Here is a 15,000-nt window from a genome sequence, read left to right on the forward strand (position 1 = left end):
TCGGAGAACCTGTCCTGAATTTGGCAACAGAAACTTATTTTTGTGGATTTTGGAAAATGTCCTAAGCCCTACAATTCCGCATAAGTAATTCCAGACACTCGGAGAAATCTGACCTCAATTCGGTAACAGAAACTTCGTTTTGAGGATTTTGGACAGTTTCCTGAGCCTTACAGTTCAACACAAGCAATCCAGATACTGAGATAATTGAGGAGAATGCTGTCCTGAATTAGGCAACTCAAAGTAAACTAATGGTTGAGGCTTTGGAAAGAAGCCTACACTCTACAAGCCTACACTCTACAAGCCTACACTCTTCAAGCCTACACTCTACAAGACTACACTCTACAAGCCTACACTCTACAAGCCTAACAAGCCTACACTCTACAAGCCTACACTCTACAAGCCTACACTCTACAAGCCTACACTCCACAAGCCTACACTCTACAAGCCTACACTCTACAAGCCTAACAAACCTACACTCTACAAGCCTACACTCTACAAGCATACACTCTACAAGCCTAACAAGCCTACACTCTACAAGCCTACACTCTACAAGCCTACACTCTCCAAGCCTACACTCTACAAGCCTACACTCTACAAGCCTACACTCTGCAAGCCTAACAAGCCTACACTCTACAAGCCTACACTCTACAAGCCTACACTCTACAAGCCTAACAAACCTACACTCTACAAGCCTACACTCTACAAGCATTCACTCTACAAGCCTAACAAGCCAACACTCTACAAGCATACACTCTACAAGCATACACTCTACAAGCCTAACAAGCCTACACTCTACAAGCATACGCTCTACAAGCCTAACAAGCCTACACTCTACAAGCATACACTCTACAAGCCTACACTCCACAAGCTTAACAAGCCTACACTCTACAAGCATACACTCTACAAGCATACACTCTACAAGCCTAACAAGCCTACACTCTACAAGCCTAAACTCTACAAGCATACACTCCACAAGCCTAACAAGCCTACACTCTACAAGCCTACACTCCACAAGCATACACTCTACAAGCCTAACAAGCCTACACTCTACAAGCCTACACTCTACAAGCCTACACTCTACAAGCCTACACTCCACAAGCCTACACTCTACAAGCCTACACTCTACAAGCCTACACTCTACAAGTCTACACTCCACAAGCCTACACTCTACAAGCCTACACTCTACAAGCCTACACTCTACAAGCCTACACTCTACAAGCCTAACAAGCCTACACTCTACAAGCCTACACTCTACAAGCCTACACTCTACAAGCCTACACTCTACAAGCCTACACTCTACAAGCCTACACTCCACAAGCCTACACTCTACAAGCCTACACTCTACAAGCCTACACTCTACAAGTCTACACTCCACAAGCCTACACTCCACAAGCCTACACTCTACAAGCCTAACAAGCCTACACTCTACAAGCCTACACTCTACAAGCATACACTCTACAAGCCTAACAAGCCTACACTCTACAAGCCTACACTCTACAAGCCTAACAAGCCTACACTCTACAAGCCTACACTCTACAAGCCTACACTCCACAATCCTACACTCCACAAGCATACACTCCACAAGCATACACTCCACAAGCCTACACTCTACAAGCCTACACTCCACAAGCCTACACTCTACAAGCCTACACTCCACAAGCCTACACTCTACAAGCCTACACTCCACAAGCCTACACTCCACAAGCCTACACTCCATAAGCCTACACTCCACAAGCATACACTCTACAAGCCTACACTCCACAAGCCTACACTCTACAAGCCAACACTCTACAAGCCTACACTCTACAAGCCTACACTCCACAAGCCTACACTCTACAAGCCTACACTCTACAAGCCTACACTCTACAAGCCTACACTCCACAAGCCTAACAAGCCTACACTCTACAAGCCTACACTCTACAAGCCTACACTCTACAAGCCTAACAAGCCTACACTCTACAAGCCTACACTCTACAAGCTTAACAAGCCTACACTCTACAAGCCTACACTTCACAAGTCTACACTCTACAAGCCTACACTCCACAAGCCTACACTCTACAAGCCTACACTCTACAAGCCTACACTCCACAAGCCTACACTCTACAAGCCTACACTCTACAAGCCTAACAAGCCTACACACCACAAGCCTTCACTCCACAACCCTACACTCCACAAGCCTACACTCCACAACCCTACACTCTACAAGCATACACTCTACAAGCCTACACTCTACAAGCCTACACTCTACAAGTCTACACTCCACAAGCCTACACTCTACAAGCCTACACTCTACAAGCCTACACTCCACAAGGGCATTCACTCTTTTTCAACACATACAAACACGACAGAGTTATTTTCGGAATTTGTCTATTGCAGAATAATTGTAGTTACCAGGACAATTGAATCCAACGCCAAAGCTCACGCAAGTACAGAAATGTAAGTGTAGGGCTGCCCGCTTCGGCATGTCAACCAGCACTGAGAAAGTAAACACGTCCCCAGACTCTGGGAGAAATGGTTCCAACTTACCGGGAGTGATTCGAGTACTGGGCGGTCACCAGCATGGAGAGGCTCGTATTCGTTGTTGCCGGAGATAGATGTGCCACCTGAGAATACTTCCAGAGTGAGTTTGCTCATTCGATTTGCAAAGTGTTGTCCTCTCGAAAACCCAATTATTAACAGAATAGGAAAACAATTCGCGTAAAGCGAAATTAATACATTTAGTCAATCTGTCGACTAACTTTTAAAACTGAACACATTGCATTTTAGTCACCCAAACAGTAGGCTCGCAGATTTCCCGTGACCAAGAAAGCGCTGACACATTCTGTGAAGATATCTTTCTATATGTCCGTGTAAATCGTGCCTGACTGATTGACTAATCAGTTTTAACGTCCTCTTAGGATCAATTCGCCTATCTTGGGACAGGTAGGGTTGATATGCTATTTAACGGGGGGGGGGGGGGGGGTCAAAACCCTGGTCAGACATGCAAACTAAGAGCACATACGATCGTGTTATATACTGTTCAAAAAAAGAAACGCATAGTTGCTACTTGCCAAATTTGTTTTATTTTTCGAAAAAATTAACAGAAAATCCAATATTTAGATTATTTGTTTGAAATTTGGTATAGACACAGTTGAATGCACACACAGTTCATTTGCATCTTCAAATCAATCAGTCAATCAATACGATTGGGTGTCGAGGCTGTCAAGTCAGTAGGGGGTGTGACTGCCTTGAGCAGCAACAACTGCCCGGCACCTTCTGGGCATGGACTGGATCAGATGCCGGATATCTTGCTGTGGGATGGTGTCCCACTCCTCCTGAAGTGCCTGCAATAGATCGCGGTGATTTGCCGGCGCTTCTTCTCGCCTGCGCACACGTCTGTCCAATTCATCCCAGAGGTGTTCTATCGGGTTCATGTCTGGCGACATGGATGGCCAGGGAAGCACCTGGACATGGTGGTCGGTGAGGAACTGGGTGGTGAGTCGTGCTGTGTGCGGGCGAGCGTTGTCCTGCTGGAATATGGCATCCTGGTCAGCCAGAAGAGGAAGGGCGTGTGGGCGCAGAATTTCCTCCACGTATCGCTGGGCAGTTATGCGCCCTTGGACGTGCACCAGGGTGCTCCTTCCAGCGGTATTGATCGCCCCCCACACCATGACGCCTCCACCACCATGAACGGGTGCCTCATCCACACAGTTGGGCGCGTAACGTTCGTTTACTCTCCGGTAGACCCTCCTCCGACCATCATGTCGCTGGAGCAGGAAGTAGGACTCGTCGCTGAACCACACGTGTCTCCAGTGATTCCGGACGGTCCAGCGAAGGTGCTGGTTGCCCCACTGCACTCGGTTCTGGCGATGGCGGCGGGTGAGGACAGCTCCTCTGTGAGGTCTGCGAGCTCTCAAACCAGCTTCATGCAGGCGGTTCCGCACGGTCTGGTCCGATAATCGGTGTGGTCCGGGGAGAGCCTGGACAGAAGATGAGGCCGACAGGAAACGATTCCGGAGGTGGCGGAGCCGTATGAAGCGGTCGTGAGCAGCAGTTGTCGCCCTTGGTCTTCCCGCTCGTGGCAAGTCAGCAACGGAGCCAGTGGCTTGAAACCTTACCCACAGTCTACTGATGGTGCTCTGGGACACGTGGAAGTGCCTGGCGATTGCACTTTGACTTTGGCCTGCTTGTAAACGACCCAATGCAATTTGGCGGTCTTCTCTGCTCAATCGGGCCATCTTTCGTCGCTGAATTGTCGTCTGATTTCTTTGTGGCGAACAATCCGCTTTTATGGGTTTTGGAAGACATGGTGAGAGCTCAATATTCCCCGAGTTTCACGAGATTACACTGAAGCATGACGAGTGGTCATGCCAAATGAGCAATTTTGACATTGTAGCCACTGATAACGCATGCGTCACGTGCAGAGCTCACTTGTGGCAATGGACGAAAGGTCGACGACCAGATAAACATTTTCTGCAGTTTGGTGGATATCCTTGTAGCCATATAACTAAATTAACCAAATATTACAAGCTATGCGTTTCTTTTTTTGAACAGTATAGTTCTGGAAAGCTGTTTTTGTGGTATATCAAAAGTGAAGATTGTGTTGGGAGTTGTTGCCTTAGTTTACGCGGAGTATGGTTGGTTTTAAGAGACAGAGAGAAAGAGAGAGAGAGAGAGAGAGAGAGAGAGAGAGAGAGAGAGAGAGAGAGAGAACAAGAACAAGAACAAGAACAAGAACAAATCTTTAATTGTCTAAGGCCACAGCCCCTTACAATAGTGGTTAAAATAACAGCAATAGTATCTGCACAGTTATAAATTATAGTCACGCATAAAATTCAACAAATACATTAAGACCCTGATGACATGTCACTGAACCTGATTTATAAGGGTTCGTCTCTTCTGTAACATGAAGAACACAAATCTGCTGAAATTGTTCATCACATTATCCTCATTACTGCCACAGAAATACACAAGTTGTTGTTGCAGCGTCTTAGAGTTCGAGATTTTCAAATACTTTGCTCGAAGGTCTTAATAAAAAGGACATAAAAATACAACATGGTGTTCATCTTCTTTATCAGCTGTACAGAGAGGACAGTTTCTTGTCGTTGGGTTTGGTGCGTATCGAAACTTGTGAGCGTTGATTTCGGATACTCCTGCGTGAAAACGAGTAAGAGCAACTATGTACTTAATATCTTCGATTAATTCAATGTATTTCTCTTTTTCCAAGCATGTTTTGTAACAATTATAAATGTCGAAACGTTCACTGCATTCTAAAAAGGAGAACCATTCTTGACAAAAACAATCTTGTAAACGTCTTTTAAACTCTTGTAAGAAACACTTCTCATTCCCAACCATTCCGTACATCCACACAGCAGCAAAACCATTACAACATAAAAGACTCTGCACATGTGAGACCCAATTTGTGTGGCCCTTCGATGCCAAATTACATAAAGCTTTATATGCAATCTTGAAATATCTTGAATCAGGTTGCTTCAGCAGTGTAAACCAGTATCTCACACAACTGACTGCAGAGTTAATAGACAGCGGATGTCTTCCCAATTCACCATACACAATGTTGTTTGGAGTTCGAATTGTCACTTTCAGAACCCTTTTACACGCAAACAGGCGGACCCTTTCCACAGAGTCATACTTTCCATATCCCCATAGCTCTAAACCATACAAGAGCATAGGGGCGATCCGTGCGTCAAACAGTTTGAAAAACACCTTTGCCGAATGGCAGCCAAGTCTGTTCAGTAATCTAACGATTTCGATCACTCCCTTTTTCGCCATGGTTGTCTTTGTTTCTACTGCAATGTTCCAGCTCAGTTGGGTGGAAAGGGTTACACCGAGATATTTAAACGAGTTCACAATCTCAAGACGATCTTTCTGTGCAATGTGCCCGCCCTTTCTAAAAACCATGACCTTAGTCTTTGTCAAGTTCACGTTCAGACACAGTTTATCTGCAAAGCAGCGCAGGACATTAAGCTGGTTTTGTAGGCCTACTACTGTGCTGGATAACAGCGCAATGTCGTCAGCAAAAAGCATTACAAACAGTTCTAACTCAGACGGAGATAAACGTATCCCATGTCTGCCTCGCTGTATGACATCCTGCGCCAGTTCGTTGATCAGAAACGAGAAAATTGTCGGTGAGGCTACACAACCTTGTTTAAGGCCTTGCATACATTCAAAGAAATCAGTGTATTCGTTTCCGCACCGCACGCATGCTTTCACATTTTCATACATGCTCTTTAACACCTTAAATATATTGCCTTGTATGCCTAATCGAAAAAGCACTGACCAGAGCAAGGGGCGCTTAATACTATCGCAAGCCTTACAAAAATCTATGTAGGCTACATACAGTTTGGCCTTTTGTGAAAATTGTTTCTGGACGCAAGCGTAAAGGGTAAACACATGATCAATAGTTGAGTAATTCCTCCGGAAACCAGGCGGACATAAACATTTTGCTTGACATTTTGTTTTGGAATTAGTTCGGTGAGCCCAACTCACTGGAAGGATTGTGCCTTTAAACATCATTGCCTTTGGTTTTTTTTTATTGTTTTTTTTATTTACCTATTTACTTATTTAAATAGTTATGTGTGTACTAATAACAATTGACAATCCAGTACTGATCAAAACTGGCGTGAGCCGAATTGTTTTCATTGGAAGGAGTGTGTCTTTAAGCATCATTTCCATTGTTTAGTTTCTTTTCATTTTGATTTGTCTACTTACGTATGCATTTATGTGTGTGATCGTAACAATAAAAAATCCAGAACTGATCAAAAATGGCGTTATGAACCTTTTCGTGCGGCTTTTCCTGCAACGAGGCAACATTTAGCTGAGATGTCACAAAGATGTGAGTAGCATATTTGTGATGTGAAACCACGTCGTGTTTTTAACCTCCCTAAATATTGAAGTGCGATGCGTTGGGGACAGGAGAAGCGTTATCACTGGTTTCGTGTGTTGCACGAGAAAACCATAGTACACACACACACACACACACACAGTCACACACATACATAGTCACACACATACTCACACACACACACACGCACACACACACACAGTCACACACACACACACACACACACACACACACACACACACACACACACACACACACACACACACACAAATCCAGAAGGAGAAAAACCTCGCTCTCCCACTCGTCAGTAAAACGTTCAGTCAATACTTGAATGTGAAAACGAGGGAGAAACAATTGCGATCGATCTGAATGAAGATAATACAGTTGGTCCTTTGCAAGTCACAACGAGTTTCGATCTGCACAGCATTATAGTCTATGCCACACACACGTTCAAACAATTCCTCGGCCATGTAATCGAAGACTTCACTATGCTTTGAATGACAATGCCCGAGGCGGCGCGGAAAACATTGCAAATCACGCCTCTGTCGGACATTACATTGGTCACTGAATACATTGTTGTTTGCTAATTCTCACTCCAAGGTTATACTGAAGAAGTCACGATCCTTTGCCGTGACAAGGTAATGAGAGAGCTGGGTTGCTGAACTTTGGCCAACGTAGTATTTTGGATGAGCCGCGGGCAACGTTACGTGCCCACTCCAATACAGGGGAACCTCCCTGTTACGACCCCCAATGATAGACTCCCTCCCTTTTACGACCTTGATTTTCTCAGACTGTCTGTTCAGAGCCTCTGTAAATGAACCCCCATTTTAAGATCCCAGCCCTCCTGGTTAAGACTTGATTTTCTCTGACTGTCTGTTCAGAGCCTCTGTAAATTAACCCCCATTTTCAGACCCCAGCCCTCCTGGTTAAGACTTGATTTTCTCAGAATGTTGGAGGTCGCACAAGGAGGGTTCCACTGTACGCAAAACAACTTCCGCAAGTGGTCACTGTTTCCTTGACCAAGGAAATGTCAAACGACTTTAACAGCGTTTTGTCGTGTAGTTTGCCCTGATTCAGAGAACTCGCGTCTCTAACATTAACATTTCATGTTCGTATCCAGAGTAACAAAACTGGCTCCTTCTGGAGCGCGACCACCTGTGTTCTCGAAGATAAACAACAATACACAATAAACAATAAACAATAAACAAGCTATGTCAAACCATTACTTGAACAGGCAACCTACTGAATAATCAAGCTTTATGACTCATTGGTTTTGCATCCAAGGCTGGAATAAGCGTTATACTCAACATGTTTATCTTCAGAGAACGACTATGCTGTTCAGAAAGATGTCAAATCAAAGAGACGCTTGGGTGGCAAACTTTGCGACCTTCCAAAGTTTGTTTATTATCAGAAATGCTTTTCTGACTGTGAAGCCTGTGCAGAAATAAAACCACGCAGACGCGTAGTTGGACAACTTACTGAACACCTTCTTGACATTACAGACTAATCGAGTTTGCGGCGTTCTGTGTCGGTGTCTTCAAGGTTTAGGTTAAAGGTATAATACCTAAGAAAACAACAACAGGCCCTTAGATCGCTTCCATTCTTATACCATTTGTTTCTTTGTTTGTTTGCTTAACGCCCAGCCGACCACGAAGGGCCATATCAGGGCGGTACTGCTTTGACATATAACGTGCGCCACACACAAGACAGAAGTCGCAGCACAGGCTTCGTGTCTCACCCAGTCACATTATTCTGACACCGGACCAACCAGTGCTAGCACTAACCCCATAATGCCAGACGCCAGGCGGAGCAGCCATTAGATTGCCAATTTTAAAGTCTTAGGTATGACCCGGCCGGGGTTCGAACCCACGACCTCCCGATCACGGGGCGGACGCCTTACCACAAGGCCAACCGTGCCGGTTTCTTATGCCATAAGATTATGCGGTACAAATAATGCTACCGTGTATTCACTTTGCAGTGGGTTGAAAGCTGTATTCACTTTGCAGTGGGTTGAAAGCTTTATTCACTTTGCAGTGGGTTGAAAGCTGTATTCACTTTGCAGTGGGCTGAAAGCTGTATTCACTTTGCAGTGGGTTGAAAGCTTTATTCACTTTGCAGTGGGTTGAAAGCTGTATTCACTTTGCAGTGGGCTGAAAGCTGTATTCACTTTGCAGTGGGTTGAAAGCTGTATTCACTTTGCAGTGGGTTGAAAGCTGTATTCACTTTGCAGTGGGTTGAAAGCTTTATTCACTTTGCAGTGGGTTGAAAGCTGTATTCACTTTGCAGTGGGTTGAAAGCTGTATTCACTTTGCAGTGGGTTGAAAGCTTTATTCACTTTGCAGTGGGTTGAAAGCTGTATTCACTTTGCAGTGGGCTGAAAGCTGTATTACATGACGTAAAAAAAGGCAAGGAAAGAGCCAGCTTTGTTTGTGTTAGGTTGTGCTACTCCCTCTTGTTTGTGTACGTGCAATGGTGACTAGGGTGCCTCGTCATAGAGGGCGCAACCGGCGCCTCTGGACTACTTTTTATCTCCAGCACCAGAGAGAAGCAACGCTTTGAAGCTCAGGCACTCACTTTGATTTAAATAATTAGCGTGCTTGTGCGTTTCGGAGCCGCAAATCGTGCCGTGTATGTCTAGGTTATGGAACAGTGGATTCCCATGATTCTTCAGATCCGTCAAATTCGCCAGAACTCCCCTCACACGGGCAGAACTCCCCTCACACGGGCAGAACTCCCCTCACACGGGCAGATCAATGGTATCCCTTTAAGAGCAAGCTACAAATTTGATCTCCATGACAAGACTTATGGCTAGACAAATCCATAGCGTCAGTACTTTGGGACCCTGGTTCACACAGACCGGCCGTTTCCTCAACTGTGGCAGCCAGCCTGGGCCTCTAGCTTCCGTTTTCACTGGCGGTCATCACTCAAGCAATAAAGTTTTAGTGACGTCGAGAGAGCAAGGAGATACCAACTGAGGTGTGCACACAGGCGTTAAATGGTAAGTCTCCCCTTGGAACCAGCGGGGAGGGGAGAGTGTCTGTAAAATCCGGGCTATTATTCCGGCCAGCAGAGCCACAAGAACGCTCTCGTTGTGCCAGGATGGCTGTCCAGGGGACGCTATCTGCCCTCCCCCGTGCTGCCTCGTAAAAGGGGACAAAACCCTGGGGAATGAATTGAACGGAATGAATGGTAGATTGTTAGCAACGTCTACGACTGTGTCGCGGATTATGTGTTGTAATCGTCCAGCATTGAAGCCATAGTGTTGGTGTCGTGCTGGTTTAGCAAGGCTAATCCTGACACTTCCACGTCCGCTGCGTGCTTTTCCTGTGACAGTTGTGTTTTAGTTCACTATGAACGCGAAACAGCTTTCATGAATAATCTATCACTCAGAACAAATAAAACTAGGAGAGGGCGAGAGGGGTGGGATTGTCGTCCCTGGCGAGTAAATAACGTTTCGAATAGACGAATTTTGGAAATAACTCTGTCGCCGCTCGTAATTGACTGGCCTATACAGTCACGTGAGAAAGTTTGCCTCAATAGAAGCAAAATACCAACTCTTTGAAACCCCGTACAAACCCGGTAGAGGTAGGGGAAGGGCCCCTAATATGGACCACTTTTTGTTTATTGCTGATAACTAGCTTGTTTTCTTGCGAAGAAGTTTCATTTTGTGGTTGGTAGTCCTTCTCTCTTAGTTTAACAGTTAGGCCTAATTAGAGTGAAATAGCTTTGATAGACCTTCAGCAAAAATTAAATACAGAAAAAAATCACAAATGGTCCATATTAGGAGCCTGGGCGCCCAATATGGACCAGTGAAGCGGCCTTCACGAATCACTGTAAAAAGCCCCCTATACTTCAAAATAACATGATACAACTTAGTGTGCAAGTCAGACTTATTCAAATATGCTTTAGATTGAGCTGTTTCGGGTTGATGAGAGCATTATTTGAAGCACACCAGGAAACTGAAGAAGCTTATCAAAAACAGAGTGAAAATAAGAGAAATTATCAACTTCCACACAAAAAAAGACTATTTGTTATATTTTTTTGAAATCTCGATGGCTAGTTATAGGTTATTTTCAGCAAGCTTCTTTATGAATTAATTAAAATTGCCTTTAGTTTTTATTTTCTTCGATTTGTTGAAGGTGGTCCATATTAGGGGACTCACACATACTTTGAGGTTTTGCTATTATTTTTTGTTTGCAGTAGAAACTCAGGGTACACACTGTTAAAATGTAACAAATACTGTCTTAGCTGTCATATACAGCCATTTTTGTGTTATGAAAGTTTTGGCTGTGGACAGAAACGAATCCGTTTTAGGCGGCAAATTTAGAGTGAACGCTGCCAAAAGTGAAAAAAAGCGAAAAAGCCTAACGGTTTTGAGGTTTGTGTTTCTGCAACTGTTTTGACATGTGCAACTTATTCAGAGAGGGTGAATAAAGCGAATGAAATTGTTTTGAGCGCTCTAGCGCCGTTAGTTTGTCAGAACAGGAGGTGGTCCATATTAGGAGCCGGTCCATATTAGGAGCCTTTCCCCTATATCCGAACGTCGTGCATTTCAGCAATCGCGAAACAGGACGAGACCACTGTATATTTGCAGAGTATTTTTGGATTATGACCCATCGATACCGATCAGCAGGTGCTTAACCGATATTTTGCAAACAGTCAATCTCGCGATATTTTAGCTATGCATTCGTAGCTAACCTGAACACAACAAGGTAAGGATCTTTTTTCAGTGGTATTGCCCGGATGTTAAACTGCAGTGGTTGGGTCGGAAATGAATGTTTGAAGACCTCCCTTTTCCCTTTGTTCTGCTCAAAAATGGGTTTTTTGGTTTGAGCAATATTTGGATATGACGTCACAGGTCCTTGATCACGCCTATCTTAAAAAAAAATTCTGATGGCATGGTTCACTTTTAAACATCAAAACGGTGACTTAAACTGAACGATATAAAAGCAAATGTATCTTCAAATACACACATGTTGCTGACAAAAGCACTGCTTTTTAAAATCTGGGCTTTACCGCTCAACAAATATATTTAACTGTTTGTGTTCAGTGTTGTTTTGGGCTTTACCGCTCAACAAATATATTTAACTGTTTGTGTTCAGTGTTGTTTTGGGCTTTACCGCTCAACAAATATATTTAACTGTTTGTGTTCAGTGTTGTTTTGGGCTTTACCGCTCAACAAATATATTTAACTGTTTGTGTTCAGTGTTGTTTTGGGCTTTACCGCTCAACAAATATATTTAACTGTTTGTGTTCAGTGTTGTTTTGGGCTTTACCGCTCAACAAATATATTTAACTGTTTGTGTTCAGTGTTGTTTTGGGCTTTACCGCTCAACAAATATATTTAACTGTTTGTGTTCAGTGTTGTTTTGGGCTTTACCGCTCAACAAATATATTTAACTGTTTGTGTTCAGTGTTGTTTTGGGCTTTACCGCTCAACAAATATATTTAACTGTTTGTGTTCAGTGTTGTTTTGGGCTTTACCGCTCAACAAATATATTTAACTGTTTGTGTTCAGTGTTCTTTTGGGCCATGCGGTCGTTCCTAGTGGTCGCTACATTGGATGCAACAGTCTGATCAGGTGTAGCTATACTGATTCAAACTCTGCCGAGAGATCCAAGACCATAACAGTGACGATCACATTGGTTGCAACTATGAAAACGCAGCGAGTCCTGATCGTAGAGATTGAACCTCTAGGTGAAAAACCTGCATTAACAACGACCATTCTCTCCCCTGGACACCGACTGGATGACCTATAAACCTGGCCAATTCTGTCAACCATCGGGACAACTTTTCACACTTGTTTGGAAACCTCGATTGTGAACCGGAGTTTCTTTCACTTTCCAGATGAGTCGCACACGATCGTATAAGCCCGACCCAGGGGGAAGTGAAAACCGCTTCCGTAAAATTCGATTTGAAACTTGGAATTCGGGGTCGTTACTGGTCACTGGTAGTTTTAAATTTCGATCGTGACCTTTGGAAGAGGCGAAGAGGAACTGATGATGGTGACAATGAAATCACCCCTTGGGTGTGAAGGAAATCCTCTTCATCTTACCTCTCTCTCTCTCTCTCTCTCTCTCTCTCTCTCTCTCTCTCTCTCTCTCTCTCTCTCTCTCTCTCTCTCTCTCTCTCTCTCTCTCTCTCTCTCTCTCTCTCTCTCTCTCTCTCTCTCTCTCTCTCTCTCTCTCTCTCTCTCTGTGTGTGTGTGTGTGTGTGTGTGTATGTGTGTGTGTATGTGTGTGTGTGTGTATGTGTGTGCGTGCGCGCGTGCGCGTGTGTGCGCTCGTGTGTGTGCGCGCGTGTGTGTGTGTGTGTGTGTATGTGCGCGTGTGTGTATGTGCGCGTGTGCGCGCTCGTGTGTGTGTGTGTGTGTGTGTATGTATGTGTGTGTGTGTGTGTGTGTGTGTGTGTGTGTGTGTGTGTGTGAAGTCCTTCAGTATGAAAGGTTTGCCCATCTCGAGAGACAGGCCGAAGTTAAACACTCTTTCTTTGTTTCAAATTAAGCATGATGTCTTATGTTCCTCGTTAGTTGCTCCCGTCTTTACACCAACACCTGCAGGATAAGAGACAAACACCTGCAGGACAAGAGACAAACACCTGCAGGATAAGACACCAACACCTGCAGGATAAGACACCAACACCTGCAGGATAAGACACCAACACCTGCAGGATAAGACACCAACACCTGCAGGATAAGACACCAACACCTGCAGGATAAGAGACAAACACCTGCAGGATAAGACACCAACACCTGCAGGATAAGACACCAACACCTGCAGGATAAGACACCAACACCTGCAGGATAAGACACCAACACCTGCAGGATAAGACACCAAGACCTGCAGGATAAGACACCAACACCTGCAGGATAAGAGACAAACACCTGCAGGATAAGACACCAACACCTGCAGGATAAGACACCAACACCTGCAGGATAAGACACCAAGACCTGCAGGATAAGACACCAACACCTGCAGGATAAGACACCAACACCTGCAGGATAAGACACCAACACCTGCAGGATAAGACACCAACACCTGCAGGATAAGACACCAACACCTGCAGGATAAGACACCAACACCTGCAGGATAAGACACCAACACCTGCAGGATAAGACACCAACACCTGCAGGATAAGACACCAACACCTGCAGGATAAGACACCAACACCTGCAGGATAAGACACCAACACCTGCAGGATAAGACACCAACACCTGCAGGATAAGACACCAACACCTGCAGGATAAGACACCAACACCTGCAGGATAAGACACCAACACCTGCAGGATAAGACACCAACACCTGCAGGATAAGACACCAACACCTGCAGGATAAGACACCAACACCTGCAGGATAAGAGTCAGGGTCAACGCTTGAGGAGTCGTCTTGTGCAAATAGAATCATTCTCCATTCAAAAGAGTCTCTTAATAAGAATAAAAATAAAGTGTATTGCTTCACTGTTCTGACTTGTGTCGAAGTTATGTTCAAGTCACAAGCTACGATTCACATGTATCATTAAGTTATGCCCCTTGACAGTTGTATCTGAAACCAGTATTTGCTAACGGGATTGACATCCTCACGTGAACGAACTAACCAACGAACAAACCAACATAACAAACAACACAGACAAAACAGACAACAGACAAAATAGACAACAGACAAAACAGATCCGATTTTTCCATCAACTACCGGGGATCTTTTTCCATTGAAATCATTGCAATGCTTTTCAACGGATCTGTTTTTGGCAACGAGAACTGTCTTGCAAAGAACATTGTAACCTTTCTCTTTCGCCAATGGCGTTCTCCAACAAAATGACAAAGTGTAGATTTACATGCACAGTAGGACATTTGATTATATCCTCTCAACTTGTCGGGCAGACTGAGCTTCAAGGCAAATTGAAAAACTGGAAAATATTGGATTCACGCTCTGATAATTGTCGATAATGATATTGTAATAGGTCGCGGTCTGGCCACATCCTACAAAATGGAATGGGAACAAGGGAACGCCTCATGGTAATGGTCATCCAATTCTATGATTATTTCATTACTCGCGCTCTCTCTCTCTCTCTCTCTCTCTCTCTCTCTCTCTCTATCTATCTCTCTCTCACTCTCTCTCTCTCTCTCTCTCTCTCTCTCTCTCTCTCTCTCTCTCTCTCTCTCT

The 15,000-nt window shown here is 44.5% G+C and overlaps 1 protein-coding gene across 1 annotated transcript in view; it reads left to right on the forward strand.

Moving 5' to 3' along the window:
- Positions 1-15,000, forward strand: part of LOC138961334 (adhesive plaque matrix protein-like) — a 15,956-nt gene that overhangs the window by 222 nt on the left and 734 nt on the right. Inside the window, exon 2 of the mRNA XM_070332935.1 lies at positions 272-2,349. Within this exon, the coding sequence (XP_070189036.1) occupies positions 272-2,349 (2,078 nt within the window). The remainder of the gene's footprint in view (positions 1-271; positions 2,350-15,000) is intronic.

This window comes from Littorina saxatilis, linkage group LG3 (assembly GCF_037325665.1).
Source record: "Littorina saxatilis isolate snail1 linkage group LG3, US_GU_Lsax_2.0, whole genome shotgun sequence".
NCBI classification, from domain to species: domain Eukaryota; kingdom Metazoa; phylum Mollusca; class Gastropoda; order Littorinimorpha; family Littorinidae; genus Littorina; species Littorina saxatilis.